At 40.1% G+C, this 18,967-nt stretch overlaps 1 protein-coding gene and 1 non-coding gene across 2 annotated transcripts in view; both read right to left on the reverse strand.

Annotated features, from left to right (window-relative positions):
* Window positions 1-210: 210 nt before the first annotated feature.
* LOC122807328 lies at window positions 211-327 on the reverse strand. The gene has a single exon (XR_006365638.1). It is a non-coding gene; the product is annotated as a U5 spliceosomal RNA (small nuclear RNA).
* A 9,461-nt stretch (window positions 328-9,788) lies between these two features.
* Window positions 9,789-18,967, reverse strand: part of SCAMP5 (secretory carrier membrane protein 5) — a 565,341-nt gene continuing 556,162 nt past the window's right edge. The window contains exon 7 of the mRNA XM_044077806.1: window positions 9,789-10,615. Within this exon, the coding sequence (XP_043933741.1) occupies window positions 10,421-10,615 (195 nt within the window). The 3' untranslated portion in view covers window positions 9,789-10,420. The remainder of the gene's footprint in view (window positions 10,616-18,967) is intronic.

Genomic DNA, 18,967 nt, shown 5'->3' on the forward strand with positions numbered 1-18,967 from the left:
AAGGCTGTGTTCCACAGAGGCATGGCTAGTCTGCAGAGGGGGTATGAATGGGTACCCCCCCCCCGCTTGTTTTTGTACCACAAAGCAGTGGTGTTATCCGTCTTTACCATTAGTTGTCCTGGAAGAATGTGGTCCTTGAAGGCTGTCAGAGCATTCTGTACAGCTAACATTTCTTTTTGATTGATATGCAGGTGCATTTGACTTCTTTTTTTACCCTCCAAATGTAGGGCAAACAAAAAATAGACACTAAACTCTTATTGATACTCTCCATGGAAATCTTTAGTAAAAGGCGAAAGATTTATGCGTTTTGAAGAGAAATCAGAGTACGAATGAAAATCTTTGAGGTATTTGCTTTCCACAAGAAATACAATTACTGACTTTTACTGACATCGGTTTAGAGCAAGAAAAAGTTTCCCCAATGGGGTACTTAGCTTTAGTTGAAGACTTCGGTTTTGAAACTCGAAAACGAAAATTTCAGGAGTCGGACGACCAGCACTTGTGAACTGCTTCTGCTTTGGGCACCGCATGACAAGAAAGACTGATGTAATGGCATCAGCTGCATGCTTTATACCCCTGACTACCTGACATCATGGAAGATGAGACGGCAACCGACGCAGGACCCAAGACTTTGATAATCAGGCCGACTGAGGGCTACTGCAAGCAGATAACCCAAATGTGATGACTGCAACAGTGAAACATGAAGAACATCATACTCATAACACATGGAGGAGAGGAACTATCCTAGACTCACTGCCACCATAAAAACCCAACAGGCCAGAAGCAAACTTTCTAAGGTGAACTCAATTCAGCATCACAATCTGCACCACTTATCCAATATCAAAACTTCCAATGCCTCAAGAAGTCTTAAAAGCCCAGAAAAAATGAAAAATGAGAGGATCAAAAACATAGCATCACTTGATTCCAGTAGCAGTCTTGGAAAATAACAGCAGGTAAATATACATTAAGCATAAAAATTATAGCCATTACACACAGAAAAACAAACCCCGCACAAAACCTTTATCTACAACTAGATCACAGCTCAAAGCAAGTGACACTAATTGATATGTACTCCACAGTCAATGCACAGGATACAACCAGACCATGCAACTCCAAAAATGTTTCTAGGGCGAGGAAAAGAAGAGTGCTGATCAGTAATTTAGCCCATAAAACAGATAACAGAGTAGACAGGTAATGAATGCTGCAAATACAAAAACGAAAATGCTACAAAATTAATTGATAAAGGTACATGCAAGCAGTCACTTACTACCACACTTGCTCTGGATCTGTGTTGATGGTAAAACTGACAAGACAACTCCTCCAAGAATAAAGACGGAAGGGGAATTATGTTAAGACAATACACTCAAGGATACATTTCAAGCAGTTTTGTAAAAGGATAGATGGGCTATATTTTTTAAACATCTTGTTTGGATACGTTTGCATTAAAAAAATGAAAGAAAAGACTCAGACAAGTATAACTACAGCAAGCAAGAGGTGTGACAGTTTGGAGGATGATAAAAAAAAATGAGCAAACTGACACTGAAAATGTTGCAGAGAGATAGGGATTTCAAAAAGCAGGCTTTACACAAGGCGTTTGAGTAATTAATTTTCAAAGGTACCAGAGAACACCTGATACTGCATTAAAACAACTTAAAACAGTGAGTGAATATTTTTCATTTTTAGATTACAAACTTAAATATGGGCTGGCTGAAGAGAATCAGATTAATAACTAGAGGACTCTTCATGTTTATTGTGCTGCCTTTGCTCCAGACAGGTTCAAATGGTTTGGAGGCGCAATTTGGATTTATGAAGAGATCCAAGTAACATACGCTTGATTCACAAGCAGAATCTGGTTATCCCCATTCTGCATGTATGAAATCGATTGGTGATGGACAAGAATCATAAAAGCAAATCAGTGGACCCAGACAGCATAACTTTTGGAGTTGTCAGGCAGGAAGAGATTAAACAGAAATTACCGGCAACTATGAACAAAGTACTAAGAAGGCAGCTGTTTCTAAGTTTGTGAAAAGAGGTGGATAGAATCAGATATACCAAAGGAAAGGAATGACTTGCGCAGTGCTAGTTTTTACAAACAGATTTTAGTCCATTCCCAAGACTAAAATAATGATGGAACTGCTGGCATCAAGGCTGGCCCTGGTCATTTGCTAATGTTATGAAGACACTGTGGGGGTAATGCATCAAGAAAGCTTCAAGCAGACTGACTTAGGAAAATTTGTTTAAAATAAAATGAAGGTTTGGATTTTTCCTCAAACTTTACTTCATTCTTCAGAAATACAATATAGGAGAAAGGGGCACATTGTTATAAAGGTGAATGTGGTGCTTAAGGCTTGATTTCATTAGTACAAGGGTACTTGCCAGGGTTGTTTGACCCCCCCCCCCCACTTCTTATTTGGAGCCACTGGCAATGGCCATCAGGCAGGCTGATACAAGGGGAGCTGAGATAAGAGAAGCACCAGTAAACTTAGCACTGTAGGCTGATTTTTCTGGATTTGAGTGATTCAGAGAGTCACATGGAGAAACGGACATTGCCAAGTTTGGGTATTTTCTTGTTATAAAGTTAACACTAAGAGAAAAGCAACAGTGCTAAAACTTTGTCCCCTTGCCTAGGTTAAATTGTTGCTTTCATCAACTACGTCAGAACAAAGCTATTATTTAGTGTATTTCTGTCACCTTTGTTGGACAGCTATAGTTAAGCAGTCCAGTGGAAAGTAAAAATAAAAATGTAAAGATTGGCAAGGGAAGTGGAGATGGATAAACCTGGGGATGGGTTAAACAGTCAAAGCAGTAGAAATGTTAGTGTTTCCCCCTGGTGCTGTACACATTTCAAGCTACACCTCTCAGCCTGGGGACCTCCCCCCCTTTTTAAGACTTGAAAAATGTTAGCTTTTCTGCTTCAAACAAAAGCAGAGATAAAGGTTTCATGGAAGATTATGCTGATGTTCAAGGAACTGACAGTCTAGGGCTTCAAGACATGCGAGAGTTTTAGACAGTGGTGTAGTGAAAGATATTTTGTATTTGGAATACATATAGTACCTGCCCGAGGTGGAAGGAATTGGGATGAGCTTCAGCCCATGACAGTAAGTGATCTGTATAATGTGCTTTGACTCAAGAGTACGAAGGCACTGTCATTAAGTTAAGGTCATGTTGATAAGCTACTTGCTTCAGTGACTGGATGGGCACCGTAATCTACGACGGACTAGTATAGCTTCCAATTTTTTTTATTACTTGCCCAAGATAGGAGCAGATTTTCAATGCAAAAGCTGTAGAAAATTTGACCTAATGAAATCTGTAGGGAATGGTAGCTGTAATGAAGGGTTTACAAGAAATGTCAGGCTGCGTTACATTTATAAGAGAAATGAGATATGCTCTGCTCTAGCCTAGCTTGGGGATGCCTGGCTCCTGCCCTTGAAGGAGCAAATGGTCAACAGGGTAAAGGCAGTCAAACCACTGGGCAGATGAGGTGAAGGATCAAAAAAATGGGAGACAAAACATTGGTCAGTACGAAGTATAAAGTCCTGTCTTCACAGATGTGACTACTGGAATTAAAGTCTGGGGATGACTGGGAAAGACCTGTTGGAAAAAAGAATGACCTTAGCGCAATGGAGAATGGTTTATCAGATCCTGAAATATGCTACCCACTCCTGGAAATTATGGATTTTATCTCAAAAATGCATCCAAAAATAGTTTTACTCTCCCACAACAGACTGCAACATATGGTTTCAAATTTATAGGGGCTGTGTGGCTGTCTGGTTCTCCACGGACGTGCTAGCATATATTTTGGGAATGCCCTACATTAGTAAGCTTCAAAAATGCAACATCAAAAGCTGATCTGTTGCCTGGAAGTACTGGTCTTTCTGTGTTTATGCATTTCATAGGCATACCCAAAGAGAGGGATCTGGCAGAAAAAAATGAAAGAAAACTACTCAGTTTAATTCTATTGTTAGAAAAAAAATATTCACTAGTCACTGGAAAAAGTGGATTTATGTATGATACAGTTTTATAAACTGCTGAATGAGTTGCCCTTTTATGTCAACACCTCTTCTGCTCAAGGTAATAGTCTGTGATATTTAGGTGTTCCTTCTGAAAGGTGACAGGAATGGATTTTAAACTGAGAAGCTTTACATGGTTAGGAGGGGAAGGTGTTGTTTCGTCCCAGTCAGCTTATTACCAGGACTGTTGGCAGTTGTGAGCAAGATCAACATACTAAATACACCACACTTTTTGTTGTTGTTGTGTCTTTCGGATTTTCCCGGTTAGGGGTCGCCACTGCCGAACTCCGGTCCACTAATGATTGGCAGTAGATTTTTACGTGCCGAGTTGCCAGCCCTGACGCACAACCTTCAACTAAGGTATGCCCATTCACGCATGTCTCCACACAGAAGACGCTTTAGCTGAGAAACGAACAGGACGTCTTACTGTGAGGTGACAACGCTACCGCAGCACCACCACCGCAGTTGTACTAAATACACCACACTACACTCCGATAATTACTTTGACTAATTTTACTGCTGTTCTTACCCAGCAGTTGTAATTTATTTTAATTTTTACTGACATCTTTTTGTAATAAAACCTTGTTTAAAAGCTGAATAAAGGTCTAAAAATTACAAAAAATATAGATTATTCCATACATTTAGGGCAAAGAAAACTGCTTTTGGTGGTTTTGTTAAGTTAAAATTGAACTGTTCATTTATCACTTTATAGTGTGCATTCTTTTATCAAGTTGCAACATCTTTCCTGATCTTTGTAAAAGACTTAAAACCATGCAATCTTTCAGTTACTTGAGAGATGTGGTTGCTACACTACCCAATGATATCACTCTGAGTAATGCATAGTGAAGCTCTTAAGCAAAATGGAGTAAAACATCAACAAAAATAGGAAGTGAAAGAAAGCTGAAATGCTATGCTAAACTTACACATATTTATATTATGAGAAAAAGGAAAGGATACTATAGTGTCCGAGAACATAAACAGCTCAAAATGGTACTTCAAATAAAAAAAATGATTACAAAGGGTAAACCATAATCCCTTAAATGGTAGGTCTTTCAAAAACATCTGTGCCTCTTTTCTCACTCATGGTGACAAATATAGATCTATGCTCAAGTGAATACAAGTGATATATAGCTACCCTTCAACAGTCTAGAAGGGATCACCTCACCAATGGCGTATGCAATCTTTTCTGCATACATACGTAGGTAGATAGATTCGCTCCTCTGCTCCTTACAAAATGCTAGTTAGCAGACCACTCTCATCCAGCAAGAACAGAAAAAAGGCCAGTAAGACAGCCTCTCGAAGAACAAAAGCATATGGAAAGTGAGGGGGTCAGTACAATCCAATGAACAAAGTCTAGAACCACATGGAATGTGAGGGGGGGTCAGTACAGTCTAATGAAAAAAGTCTAGAAGCATATGGAAGGTAAGTGGGTCAATGCAATCCAATGAACAAAGTCTCTGTAAAGACAGAATACTACAGCAAGTTTTTGTTAAAGTGTTCTGTTACTTAACAAAACATCTCTGACCATGTCACATCTCCACAGCGAATTTAAAAAATTACACAGAATCTGGAGAGAGGGATATGAAAAACACAAACCAAGTTCTGAAGTTCAGACTTGTTTTTACCTGTATTCTCAGGACTGCAGGGCTAGGTGAACATTGTGATCATTGCTCAATATACAGCACTACATGAGAGACTCATTACTAAAAAAATAGTGACATTATTATTAATAACAATAAAATTAGCATCTGAAGTGAGGCAAGTATTAGCAACCTAAGGAAGATCACCTGCTGACTTCTGAGATAAACATTGCTAAAGAAAACATCAACGCATGTTTCTTAGAAGTAAAAGAAGAGTAGCTGGGGTTTCCAGTACTCCTTGGAAAAGTGTATCTGAAAAAGTCGCATACAAGTACATATCTAAAATATACAGCAATGCTTTGTCACAGCTGCAAAATGCTGGGCAATAACAAACAGATGGACCTGCCTAACACATTACAATCAGAAACAAAGGGAAGATCAGGGTTGATATCATGAAGGAAAAGTGCAATCGTGAGTAGTTACATAACGTTGCATATATGTGATATAGTTCTCTGAAACCCACTGGCGGGGGTGGGTGTGTCTATCCTGGTGGGAGGGGGTGCAGCAAATCATACACTGAATCAGCCCTTTTGAGGAAGGGGTAGGTGTGTAGTTCATCAAGCTGCTAAGTGGAGGTAGACTTCATTGCACAATTGTATGGAAGCATACACTTGTAGGGAAGGTGTTGGGGCCCCTGCAGTGATGTAAGGTTGTATGTCTGTCTATCCAGAAGAGCGGTCAGGCTAATAAGTAAAAATATCCTCATTGTTGGGATGCAGGTACAGACACAAGTAAACCTTAACCCTCATGGTTGCCTAAATGATTACTTGCCCAGGACGTCTCTCACTTTTATGGATATAGGAATATCACTGCTATTTGTTAACAAATGGGCTTGTCTGATTGGGGGAGTCATGATGGTCAATAGCCATGAAGGCAAAAAAAACACATAAAAAAGAAGAAAATAAATACTTTCAGAAACCGAAAATGGTGTTTGCAATACTCAATGGTCTCACAGAAATGTGCATTTTTAAGTAGAAACTTTTGGCCCCTCATGAAATTTAAGGTGGTGTGCTGAAGTTTGACAAACAATACTCCCCCTTAAAAATATGGAGTCTTAGCCAGTACGGCAACAATATCTCTCAGCAGTCACACAAAATGTACTTATGGATAATAGGTGCACCAAGAATGAAGAAAGCCGAATTATTGCTTCTTACTGATAGGATGCTGTGCAAGACACCAAGAGGGAAAGGAAAATGCATTTAAAGTAGAAAGTTGTCATACCACAAGCACCATGCCATAGATTCAGCGGACAGCTAGACAAGTGATAGTACTGCAAACAGCTCCAACCATACTTAACTTGCAGGTGATATAAAAAAACAAAATAACTATGCCTGAAAAGGCACTTTGGTCACACAAAGTATAGATGGTTGACAACAATGCTCTTTTTAAAGCCTAGTCCTATATTCTGGTCATTATTTGCTTATAAGTAGTAATAACAATGAAAGCTGACTGCATCTGGGTGGTTGGGGAGTTGTATAATGGTTAAGGTATTTATGCTGCAGGCATAAGGTACATGGTTTGATTCTCACCTTTGAAAGGAAAATTGGCCAGGTTTAAAATGGCCTTCAAGGGCAGCTAGCCTAGTACGTACCTATGAACTATGGAATTTACACGTACATAGTCACAGTAAACTGTATCCCCACGATCTACACAAGCAGCCAACATGAATGAAGTAATTCAAAAATTGCAATAAACATTTTTTATTTTATTTAATCTTTGTTAACCGACAAGATCCATGAGACACCATAGTCATATTACAAAGGATGACCTGCTCACCAGGGAGCTTTGGTTTGAGTGAGTTACATAATCAAGTCCACAACATACATAACTATAGAGTGGAAGACAAACTCATGGCTGCAGTTTGTTAGTATAGAGGCAACTGTAAATAAAAACAAAAATCTTCGCTACTCTTCAGAAAACTGGATTTGCATGTGCTCTCTGCTGAAACATACAAAAAAGAGTTTGAAAGGAATTACAACAGTTTGATCACTATGTGATTGTTTCTGTTTTTAAAACTTCTATAAATGATACTTTCATTAGACAAAGGGGCTTGTCACTAACTCACTGTACTACACTATAGAGATATTTTTCCATTCCACAATTAGTTTAGAAATACATAATGCAAATGATGTTTCTGCAAGACTCAAGTAATGAATGCACTGGTTTCTCAGTTTACTTTTTTGTTTTAGTAGTTACTGTTAGCACACATTTGTTCAGCGATTCCAAAAGCATGACTGACATAATAGGACAACTACGGATTCAAAACCACCTGATTAATTTGTCGGCCCTGCATGAAACCAAGGAATTTAATTCACATTACAAACATTAAATAAAAGCAGCTTGCCATTTCTACACCTCTTGCAGATGAAAAAACATCGTTCAAACTATATTTGCAATTTTCAAAAAGCCTTAATCATGACATTCAAAGGCAAATTTTAAATGCAAGCCAAAAGATTCTCTAACAGGCTAAGCTGCTGTTGTATTTTATTAGTGCGTGTTTTTGCTCTGCTTTCCATTAAATTTCTCCAAGAAATTTCATACCTAAAAACCTTGCTTTGAACTCATTTGCTGGTTGTATAATGAGATATCTTCCATGATTTTTCCAGAACATAAAACACAACTCAGGACTGCTCTTGCTTATTTGGAGCAGCAGAAACATCCACATTTTCATGTTACATCATTCCGCAGTCCTGCAGTCTGTACTATTGGAAAGAAAGGTAAAGCAGAGGTCATAGAGATTGAGGAATCACAAGGACGCCATACAACAAGCTGCCTTGCAAAATAGCCTAGACTTACCCTGAGAAGGAAGTGATAGAGGAAGCAGAAAGTATGCTTAGAACTCCAAGTAGCTGCCTCCAAAGTAGCCTCCAAGTTGCCACCCCCTGAGTTGCCACCCCCTTGTGGCGAAAGTGAAGTGAGTGCAGCCCTAGCATGAATCCCAGCCTTGCCATCTGGGGGAATGCCAAAATAAATGCAAAATAATGCATGTCTAGAACCAATAATCCACCTAGAAATAGATTTGCCCACCTTGGCTTGACCTTTGAACTCAAAAAAAAAACAAACAAAACAGACTGCCCTAAATCCTTTCTCTCTGCTCAAATAAATAATAATAGCCTGTGTACATCTAAAGTGATCAAAATCTTTTCCCCTTTATTTTGGGGATCTGCATAAAAGGTAGGCAAAATGATAGTTTTGGTTTAAAGCCACACTAGAAACCACATAATCACATTTAAAACCTGTCTTTCAAGGCTGTTAGATTCAGAGTCAAAGATGATATGCTGTTAGCTTGACATTGAGCAGATGACATTGAGTCTGAGACAATAGGTGTGGAATCAAGGGTAAAGGCCATGGAGGCTTCTTAACATGGAGGCTTCCTCACAGACCCAGTGCTACAGTAATTTGCTGGAGCTATTAAAAAAATCATCCTTGGCTCTTGTCATCCTTTTTTTAGAGGCTCTGTTGGAAAGAGGACACATGAGAAGGCAGAGGTGAAGATTTTCCAGCATACACTTTCCAAAAGAACTTTGATGAATGTGTTTTCGTGCACTTCGTGCAAAAGGCTCAAATCCTTGGTGGTTTTAGCTGAGCAGCTAGTGGAGAAGCGAACTGATCTTCCAGGTTCATGAAACATTTTGAATTTTTGAAAGATCCAGAGAATCCTCGCGGGGATCCATGATTTGTCTGCTTAATACATCATTGCTCCCGCTAGTTCCGCTTCTGAAGTCGAACTGCCTGAAGTTGCAGTTGAGAGCTATCTCCCCAAAAATCAGTCTCAGTCTGCATAATGGAAATGTTCCCCTCCCTTGTTGATGTATACCATGACAGTTGTGTTGTTGTCGTTTAGAATATGTGTCTGCCCTGGAAGAGCCCTGGAAGAGTAAAGAAAGCAATTAATGCAAAACTAACTGATAACTCTTTCCATCTTGATATGTAGATGATGTAGTCTGGCAGTGGGCAGGCCACTTGTCTTGTTCCACTTTCCATTTAGAGCAACGGCCGAAGCAATATCTGAGGCATCTGTCGTTAGAGTCTGACTTTGCCTCTGGCGGGTCCACAGAGAGAGTCCCTTGTTGATATTTTCCTGCCACCACAAAAAAAATTCCTTTTGAATGCAAGGTATTATTTGAACTGGCATGGACTACCCAATAGTTAGGACTGCAGCAATGTGGAATGAAGAACATCTCCACTCTTTCCTTTTGAGCTGTATAGACATTTCTCAAATGACAATAAGCATTTAAGTTTTCCTTTATCAGTAAAGTTAATCTGTAAAGTACCATAACAGAGATAATCTTCAACTTCTGCATGAAAGTCAAACATTATACTAAATCCAAGAATACATTACTTCACATTAATTCACATGAATAATACAAGTTCTACAACTTGCTCTAGGGCACTGCTTCCCTGATCAAAAGTTCCCAGACTCAAACAATGCCCTGAAGTTTTATTAAAATGGATTTTGCAACTGAACAAATTCTGGCCTTCCCTGATTAAATGAAGAGGAAATATTTAGACCATTTAATGCATCTCTGTAGTGCCATTTAAAAACAAATCTCAACTGCCACTATTACAGTTCCACACTGTTACACAGTAAACACTAACACACTACTATCACACACCATAAGCTGGTTAGTCTGTTTAACTGGCCATTAAAGTACAGAATAAAAAAAATAAATAAAAATAAAAAAAAAAAATTACAAAACCAAAAAAAAAATGGTCCTCTAGTTAAACACCCTGTCATTTACTCCACTTCATGACTGACATGTGTACCCATCTTTACATTTGACCAGAATAACCATAGTTGGGTGTAGCAGAGTATTGTGTTTCTGGATGCGTCATAGCCCCCTGAACTGCCCCAGTTGCTGCATTTTGGGCTGCCTGTTGCACATGAGGATTTTTCCATGCTCCAGTGGTCCATTCGTCTTGTGCTTTACTAAAGCTTCCTCCACTGCCACGGTAAAATCGGTGAACCTGCATGTGACAGTAAAACATTTAGTACAAGGTTTTGATATATATATATATATATCTATATATATATATATATATATATAGATAGATAGATAGATATAGTTAAATCTATATTGCATTATAGACATTGCACATGCAACTCCTACTGTCCTACTGCATACTTTATTACATGTTTAATATATGTTCTCCACATATTTGAGTTTTTACAATTCAAAAGAGAACACATAAGTAACTCTAAAAACTCAAGGCAAAGTATTTGTCTAATGAATGTGCACTTCAACTACAAAAGTATTTTTTTAAACTCAAAAAATTAGGCCAATCTTGCACAGGTACAAACTGATTCATGCTTACGCCCTTTTACTACTGTCCATTTTGAAGAGGACTGCCCCAAGTCTGCTAACTGTTTTAGGCAATATTTCTCCCTGTAACAAAATGACTGCATCTCCAAAATGGTTTGACATATCATTACATATTCAGGCACAAATACTGGCGTAATTATGAAACACCCAAAAATTATGCTTCGAGCCGCTGTATATTGGAATTTTAATGACAATAATTTGTAATGTCATTTTTCTTGTATTTAAAAATAATAAAATTCTTTGACAGAAATGCTTGGGGGAATTCAGAAACATCTTTGCCATTGCACAGGACTTTAGCATGAGGTGGCCTGCTGTTTAATATATATATATATATATATATATATATATATATATATATATATATATATATATATATGCAGCAACATTACTGGCAGTTTTTGCATTACTGAACTGCAGACTGCAGAGGAATGAACCCGCTACAGTCAGTGACATGACTAAAATGACCATCAGTAAGGCAGCACACCTGAGGCTATGCATGCTTACTTGCAACAAGGCACCTTAAATTAGTATCCTAGGCACTTTGAGCAGACCATAGACAGCCCACAAAGTGTTAACACAGTTCATCCTACAAATGAGAAGGAAGGAGACATAAAGGAGGAATAGCATGCAGCAGAACACACACAAGGGTTTCCATGAGGAATGCAATGTGGAGAGACAGACAGAGGGGCATATGTTTGTGACAGGTGCCCACTTTAAATATTTGAAGAGGAAGGGTAGATGGGGAGAATAGAAAAAGTAGGGAAGGTACCAGAGATAAAACAACAAAGATAAGACAGAGGGACAGTACAAACAAGGTGGGGATATAACGGGAAGGATGCACACATACAGACGGAGAACAACTGGCAATGGAAAGGCTTGGACTACAAATATGGTATGGGGAAATAATACATAAGGGAGGGGAACACCAGGATGGAGAACAGGGCAGGGTAGAGAAAGCCCATCAGACCAGCTGAGGGAATAGCCCATCCAGACAGTCACTTCTGTGGCCGATGTCATCTGCAGGCAATGTCTCTGGTGGCAGGAGGAACACGACCGGTTAATTAAAATTCTCTACTAGCCATGCCAGGAGGTGTTTCTTCATACTGATGTGGGCATTCTACTGATGGTGTGCTTAAGACTCCACCAGTCTCTGCACCTAATGCTGACTGACTACTGAGGTATCCCTTTGGTCCACTCTCAGTAGAAAAAACTTCAACTCCTCCTGGAAGATGGTCATGAAGAACATCAACACACCCTTCAGCCCCCGTCCCCCCCCACGTGCTCTAACAGGTAGACCTAATGAATTCTGGTGATCCACTATCAGATGAGTCAGCTTGCCTAAACATAGGTGCCCATCTCCACTTCTCTAGCGGCATTACAGCTGGACTTCTAGCACAAGGAAAAAAATTACATTAGCATATATATATATATATATATATATATATATATATATATATATTTATATATATATTTATACGTACACACACACACACACAGTTTATAAAAAAAAAAAAAAAAAAAAGAGAGACAGGTTGGCATAATGGTTATGAGCTTCACCTCCAATGCAGAAGGTACAAAGTTCAATCCTGTCCTCTGACCAATTCCTGTATGGATAAAAAAGCTAGGAAATCACTCCACTGGTCACCCACAAATAAAATATAAGGTCCGTTTTATTAAGCCTTTTTGTCTCTCCTTATAGGGAGACTTCTTCAGATAACAGACATGTACAAATGTAAAATTTAAATAAAAGAGTCATCAGTCATGTGACATTTAACACACACCTCCATTTAAAAACACCCTTCCTTATAAACATCTACATATTGTTAACTGTGACATTTATTTCAATAATTTACAAATAATGCCTTAAATATACCTTTACTAAAATATTCAACCCAAAATTCATAATCAACATTCTTACTTATTCATGTGTATTTTTATTTCATTCTATTAAGAATTAAAACTTTTGGAGCGTCTCCACCTCAAGCTCAACTAAGAATGGAGTTGTTGGCAGCACACTCTACAGGGTATCTATAGGAGGAAGAATTGTACAGACCACCCACTCTGGGCATCAACTGTGGTAACGCAGTATATCCTCAAGATACAACAACAAGCATCACAGACTACACACTGCATCAGGAATAGCCACTAAATGGTGTAAAAACTGACCGTCCAGCTACTGGCCAGATAGTGTGCAGTTGCACAGCTTGGGTTACCTAGGATAGTTCTGTTGAGCGAAAACTGTATGTAAAACCAATCAACCTACCAAACAAGAACTGAAAATTGGTACACTCAGTGTAGGTTCTCAGACAGGTGAACCCTTGGAAGTAGATGACATTATGGTAATGAGGAGGCTGCACATCCTGTGTACCCACAAGACAAGTTGGAAGGCCAGTACAGCAGAGCCACTTGGCTTGGGATCTACTACTTGGGGGGAGAACATACTAGAGATGGTGTTGGAATCATGGTGAGGGAGAGACTTCAGAAGACAGTGAGGGATGTCATAATAATTAGTGACAGACCCATGGCAAACTCCAGTGTAGGGATAGAGCACAATTAATCTCAGCATATGCAACACAGCAGGGTTGTGACTGAGGAAAAGAATGCATTAAGACAGCAGTTGCAGGATCCACTAGAAAAAAACAGGACAACATAAATTAATGTTGATAATGGGTGACTGAATGCACTCATTATCAGGCCTAACAGAATAGGATGAGAGGACTGCCTGGGTCTACATGGGTTCGGCAACAGGAATAAAGAAGAAAGCCATTCTAGACTTCTGTCTGGCAAATGGCTTGATGGTAGCCAACATGTTTGAACAGAGACAGTCACAAGATCACATACAAAAGAGTGGCCAACATGCAATGTCTGTAGCCCTCCCTCTAGGAAGGAAAGGGCACTGGAGGTAGAATCAGCAACTGCAGAATTATCCCCAGTAAAACAGTTGGCCCACATCATAAATCACTGTCACAAGCAGTGGTCAGAAAAGGCTCTAAGGTAAGAGACTAGGCTGAAGACCCGAAAGCTGACTGGAGAGAGAGCTTAAGAGTTCAAGGAATTACTCGGGGCTCTAGCAGCTCAGGAAAAAGGTAATAAGGAAATAGGTGGAGATGAAGAATGGCAGCAGCTTGAAAATGTGAGCACTACAAAACAGATAACTGGCCAGGCCAGGCGTGGAAATAAGGTACACAAGGAAATCTGGTGATGGAATGCAAAAGTCAAGGAAGTAATCAAATGAAAGGAGGAATGCAGAAAAAAGTGGGAGACAGAAAAAGACTGCTCAGTTTAGGAAGAAATACTGGCTGGCTAACAGAGGCTAAGAAAGGAATTGCAATAGTCAACAGCAATGCATCAGAGGCACGCTACCAGCTTCTGAAAAGTGACTCGGTAGGTGGCACAAAAACTATCAGGTTGCAATGCAAAGACAGAAGGATAAAAAGATAGTGTAAGCACCCTTCATAAGGGATGCCAGCAACAACTTGTTCACCAGACCAAATGACAAAGGTTTGTGGCAGGAGTTCTTCCAGCAGTTTCTGAATGAAGAAAACTGCACAGAAGCTGTACTACCCCAGGCACAGCATATGATGAAAGAAGAGAAACCCATCCTAGAAGCAAGAACAGCTCTAAGGGAAATGAAGTCTGGGAAAAAAGCAGGCTCAAATGAGGTCACAGCAGATATGATAAAGATGTCGAGTGACAAAGGAGGGCATTGGCTCTTGAAGGTACTCATAGCAGAATGGAGAGAAGGCACATCCCAAATGACTGCAGGATAACCATACTAGTACCAGTGCTCAAGAACAAAAGGATTATTCACAACTATGGGCAGTATAGAGGAATCAAACTGCTATCACACTGCATTAAATCCGTGGAGTGGGTGAATGACAAATGAACATACACAGCAGTAGAAAGTAGGACATGAGCAGTTCAAATCCAGTTCAGGAAGCAGCGCAACCGATCTGATGTTTGCAGCGAAACACAGACAGCTGAGGAGAAGCTAGAGATAAGGTAAGAATCCAACTTGACATTCCTAGAGTTGGAGAAAGCATATAACAAGGTCCCAAGAAAGCTGATTTGGAAGTCCTGTGAAGGTTTGAAGTCCCAGAAATACTGGTAAAATTAGCGCAGGCTATGTACAAAGATCCAATGCATTAAGTATGAACAGTGTTCAGTCTCGCAGAGGGGTTCCCCATGAGGGTGGATGTGTACCAGGGTTCAACTCTGAGCTCACTGCTATTCATAGATATTCATACATGGACTATGTAAGCAAACAGGTTGGAGAGGACAGATCAACAAAGTTGCTGTATGCAAATGATGTGGCAGTACATACTTCAAAGGATAAGGGAATGGAAATCAAAACTGAAGACACACTGGATGAAACTGAGTACATACAAGACAGTTGTGATGGCAGCAAAAGGGGAAAATCAGAAGAAGCTGAGAATTAATACAGAAAGGAAAGTAGTGGAACAGGTAAACAGCTTCAAGTATCTAGGAGAGTTAGTTGAAGAGAAGGGATATCTGAAAGATGAGGTCAAAGCTAGAATCAGAGAGGCTGCCGCCTACTAGCTAGGGAACTGTATGACACAAGAATGCTAAAGAAGCTAAAAGGTAAGGCGCACAAAACAACGGTACTACCAGTACTACTGTATGGTACAGAAACTTGGGCAGTAAAGGCAAAGCAGCTGAGGAAACTAGTGGTGATGGAGATGAAGTTCCTGAGATGGGTGGCAAGATGCACACTGTGGGATAGACGAAGAAATGAGGACATCAGAGCAGATGCCAGAGTGGCTGCAATTGCAGACAAGGTCAAAAAGAACAGATTACAGCGGTCCGGGCACACGTGCAGTTAGGCATGAGTGTTGAATAAGGTAGGAGAATAGCAGTGAATTGGGAGAGATGGCGACAGCTGGCATGACACACCAACCCACACAAAGAAAATGGGAAAAAGGACGTTTATGATGACATCATACAGTGCAGTCATGACTCTAGTACATGTATCCTGCTGCCAGAAGAGTCTGTCTGCTCTGAGTGGCCTAGTGGGTTAATGCACTATACCCTAGTTTACAGGGGCCATGGTTTGAGACTTGGCAGGGTATAATTATTTGTATAGGTGGGAAGTTGGCATAATGGCTAAAGTGTTTACCTTACAGATAAGGTGTAGGGTTTGATTCTTACATGGCCTAATGGTTAAGGTGTTTGCCTTACAAACACAAGGCGCAGGGTTTGAATCTCACATGGGATAATTGGCTAGGTTTAAAATGGCCCACAAGGGCAGTTAGCCTTGTACTAATCTATGAACCTATATCCTGTGGTAGACCTTGTTGAAATTGCTCTGCTTAGTTGCTGTAAAAGAAAGTAGAGAGAATTCAGTACACTGAATCTGTGAAAAACAAGGCAAGGAAAAGGAAAGAAAATAGCCAGAAACAGTGCTTACAATAAAAGTTTGGCACACACTTATCTGCCTTACTCGTGGCAGCACAGGTCATTACAGTGATGTCTGCACTGGTCACCTGAACAGTTAATGCCAGTGGTATAACGGACCTCCCTGAGAAGCTAGTGCCAAGCATCCACTTTATATAACAGGTCATCTTGACGGCTCAACAGCTAGTCCTGATACTCCATGTACAGTGGATACACGAACATCCTGATCTCCTAGCTGCACTAGAGGAGTACTCCAGAAATCAGAGCCATAAAAGGCCATGTTCTTCAAGAGGAGCAAAACAGCAGTCCCCACTACAAGTTTCCATATATAGAAATCACATGCATTGTTGGGCTGCAGATTTGAGCTATTCACTAGAACAGAATCACAGTAATATGTGCTTTGCAGGTTCCATGCATGAGCATAGTGTGTACATGTCTCATGACCCCCAGGATGGGCAGGGATGAGTATGCTACCATTGTCTGGGTTTGAAGGACATTGCATTATGGTAGCAATTCAGGGAAACTCATGTTAAATTGTCTCACTAGCATAATTTACTTAGTATGACACCCATTTTAGCTTAAAGGGTGGTCACTGTATTGTGTAAGACCACATTAAGATTAACAAATCAAAGAACAAGAGTTCAGTGGAGAAGATACAGAACTGCAATATAGACAGTTGAAAGGAAGATGATGCCTGACATTGTACTTCTGCACTGTACTCAGAATAAAAGGTGAGTGGCAAGAACAAAGACCCACAGATGTGGCTAAGGGAATACAGCACAAAGGAATAAGGGAACACAACACAACGGCATACAAGCACATGTCCAACTGCAGAGGACCCATGATGAAAGAACACAGCACAAGGGTATGCAGATTTGTGTCTAGGTGACAGGAATGCTCACAATTTAAGGGAAAACAGAAAAAAGGGCATGACAGGTACATGTCCAGTTGGGATGGGGTGGGGGGACAAACTGGTGTTACATGTGGAGAGTACAAGACATGTTAACAAAGGAAGCAATGGCTCCTGTACATGGCCAAGGTAGGGCTATTCATAGAGAGGTTGGAGAGAGACTCAAGATGTGCACAGCACTTACCAGCAATCAGCACAGTGACGCAGAATGGTGGACAGTGGTAACATGCCCATTGCTGCTGTCAGTATGGGACAGGATGGGATTAGTCACAGTATGACAGCAGACAGCTACTGTACGTGGCCATCTAATGCAGAGAGGGAGGCAAAGATGAGACATATGGGCTAGTCAGGGGGAGCCATGGGCACAGTGACTGACCAACATGTGATCCCCAGTGTACAGATTTTGTAATGGGACCATGAGAGCAACAGCAGCTGGAAAAGTCCACCAGTCAGAAAGAAAAGATTTTGTTACATATATGAAGACATACACACACACACACACACACACACACACACACAGTGTATCCTGGACAAGGCAAAACCGACAAGATTTTCTGAGACCAGGTGTGGCAGGGAATGATGTAGACATCAATGCTGTGGGTGGCCATAATCAGACAATAGTACATGTTGCGAAAGGGTCACCAATATATTATATGCCAAGACCAAAGCTCAAGACCTTGTCAAATACAGCTGGTAGACTACACCAGAAAAAAGTTCGAATGCCTGTAGTAAATAGGACAACAATCAAAAAATAACCACACCAGCGCACTCTCTCAGGGATTCCAAAAGACTAGCGTCATGGAACATTTATATGTTATAAAGACAAGGAATGAAAACAACGCATCGTATAAACGCACTTTACACTGTGCTTTGTACAAACATTTTTTATTTACTATAACTGAAGAAGTGGATGCAGATCCAGGCTTTGGTTAGACTGATTCTGCCAGGGGCCAAAGAGACAAATACAAGATTATGGGAAATAAACACCTGAAATTAAAGAGGAGGTAAGACTAATGGAGGGAGTAAGAGCGAAGGAAATTAAGATTTTCATGAACAGGGAAACTTAAAAATAAATGTCCAACATGGGATCAGTACCCTCTCTCACTCTACAAACCTAAAAATAATATACTGAAGTTAGAAGATAAAGTGAATTGGTGCTAATTGCCTTGTAATACTAAAATTACTTTGTTCAGTTGTGAATGTAAGACTAATACAATATTAGTAAAGTTGAATGTTGAATGCATATCTACGTTAATACATGAATTACAAAGTGAATTGGCACCACATCTGTGAGCTCTGTTTACTCGCATTTTCACCTCAGGCTTTGTCCCTACCGAATGGCGCACTGCTACAGTCATCCCTCTCCATAAAAGGAGTAGCGACTACAGACCCTGGAAATTATCACCTCCATTAGCCTGATGGCTCCTGATATGTAAGGCTATGGAGCGTATCATGGACCTAATTAACAAGGATATTGGGAATCTCCAAACTCTAGATCCCACGTAATTTGGTTTTGTGAAAGGGAGATCATGCCTGCTAAACCCGGTTGACTTCACTGAGTCAGTCACCAGAGTGGTGGTTGAAAGTAAGGCAGTTCATACAGCCTACCTTGTTCTGGCCAAGGCCTTTAATACCATTACTCACTCGGGAATTATTGACAAATTCAAAAAA

This window comes from Protopterus annectens, chromosome 7.part0, assembly GCF_019279795.1.
Source record: "Protopterus annectens isolate FY-2018-M chromosome 7.part0, PAN1.0, whole genome shotgun sequence".
Classification (NCBI taxonomy): Eukaryota; Metazoa; Chordata; order Ceratodontiformes; family Protopteridae; genus Protopterus; species Protopterus annectens.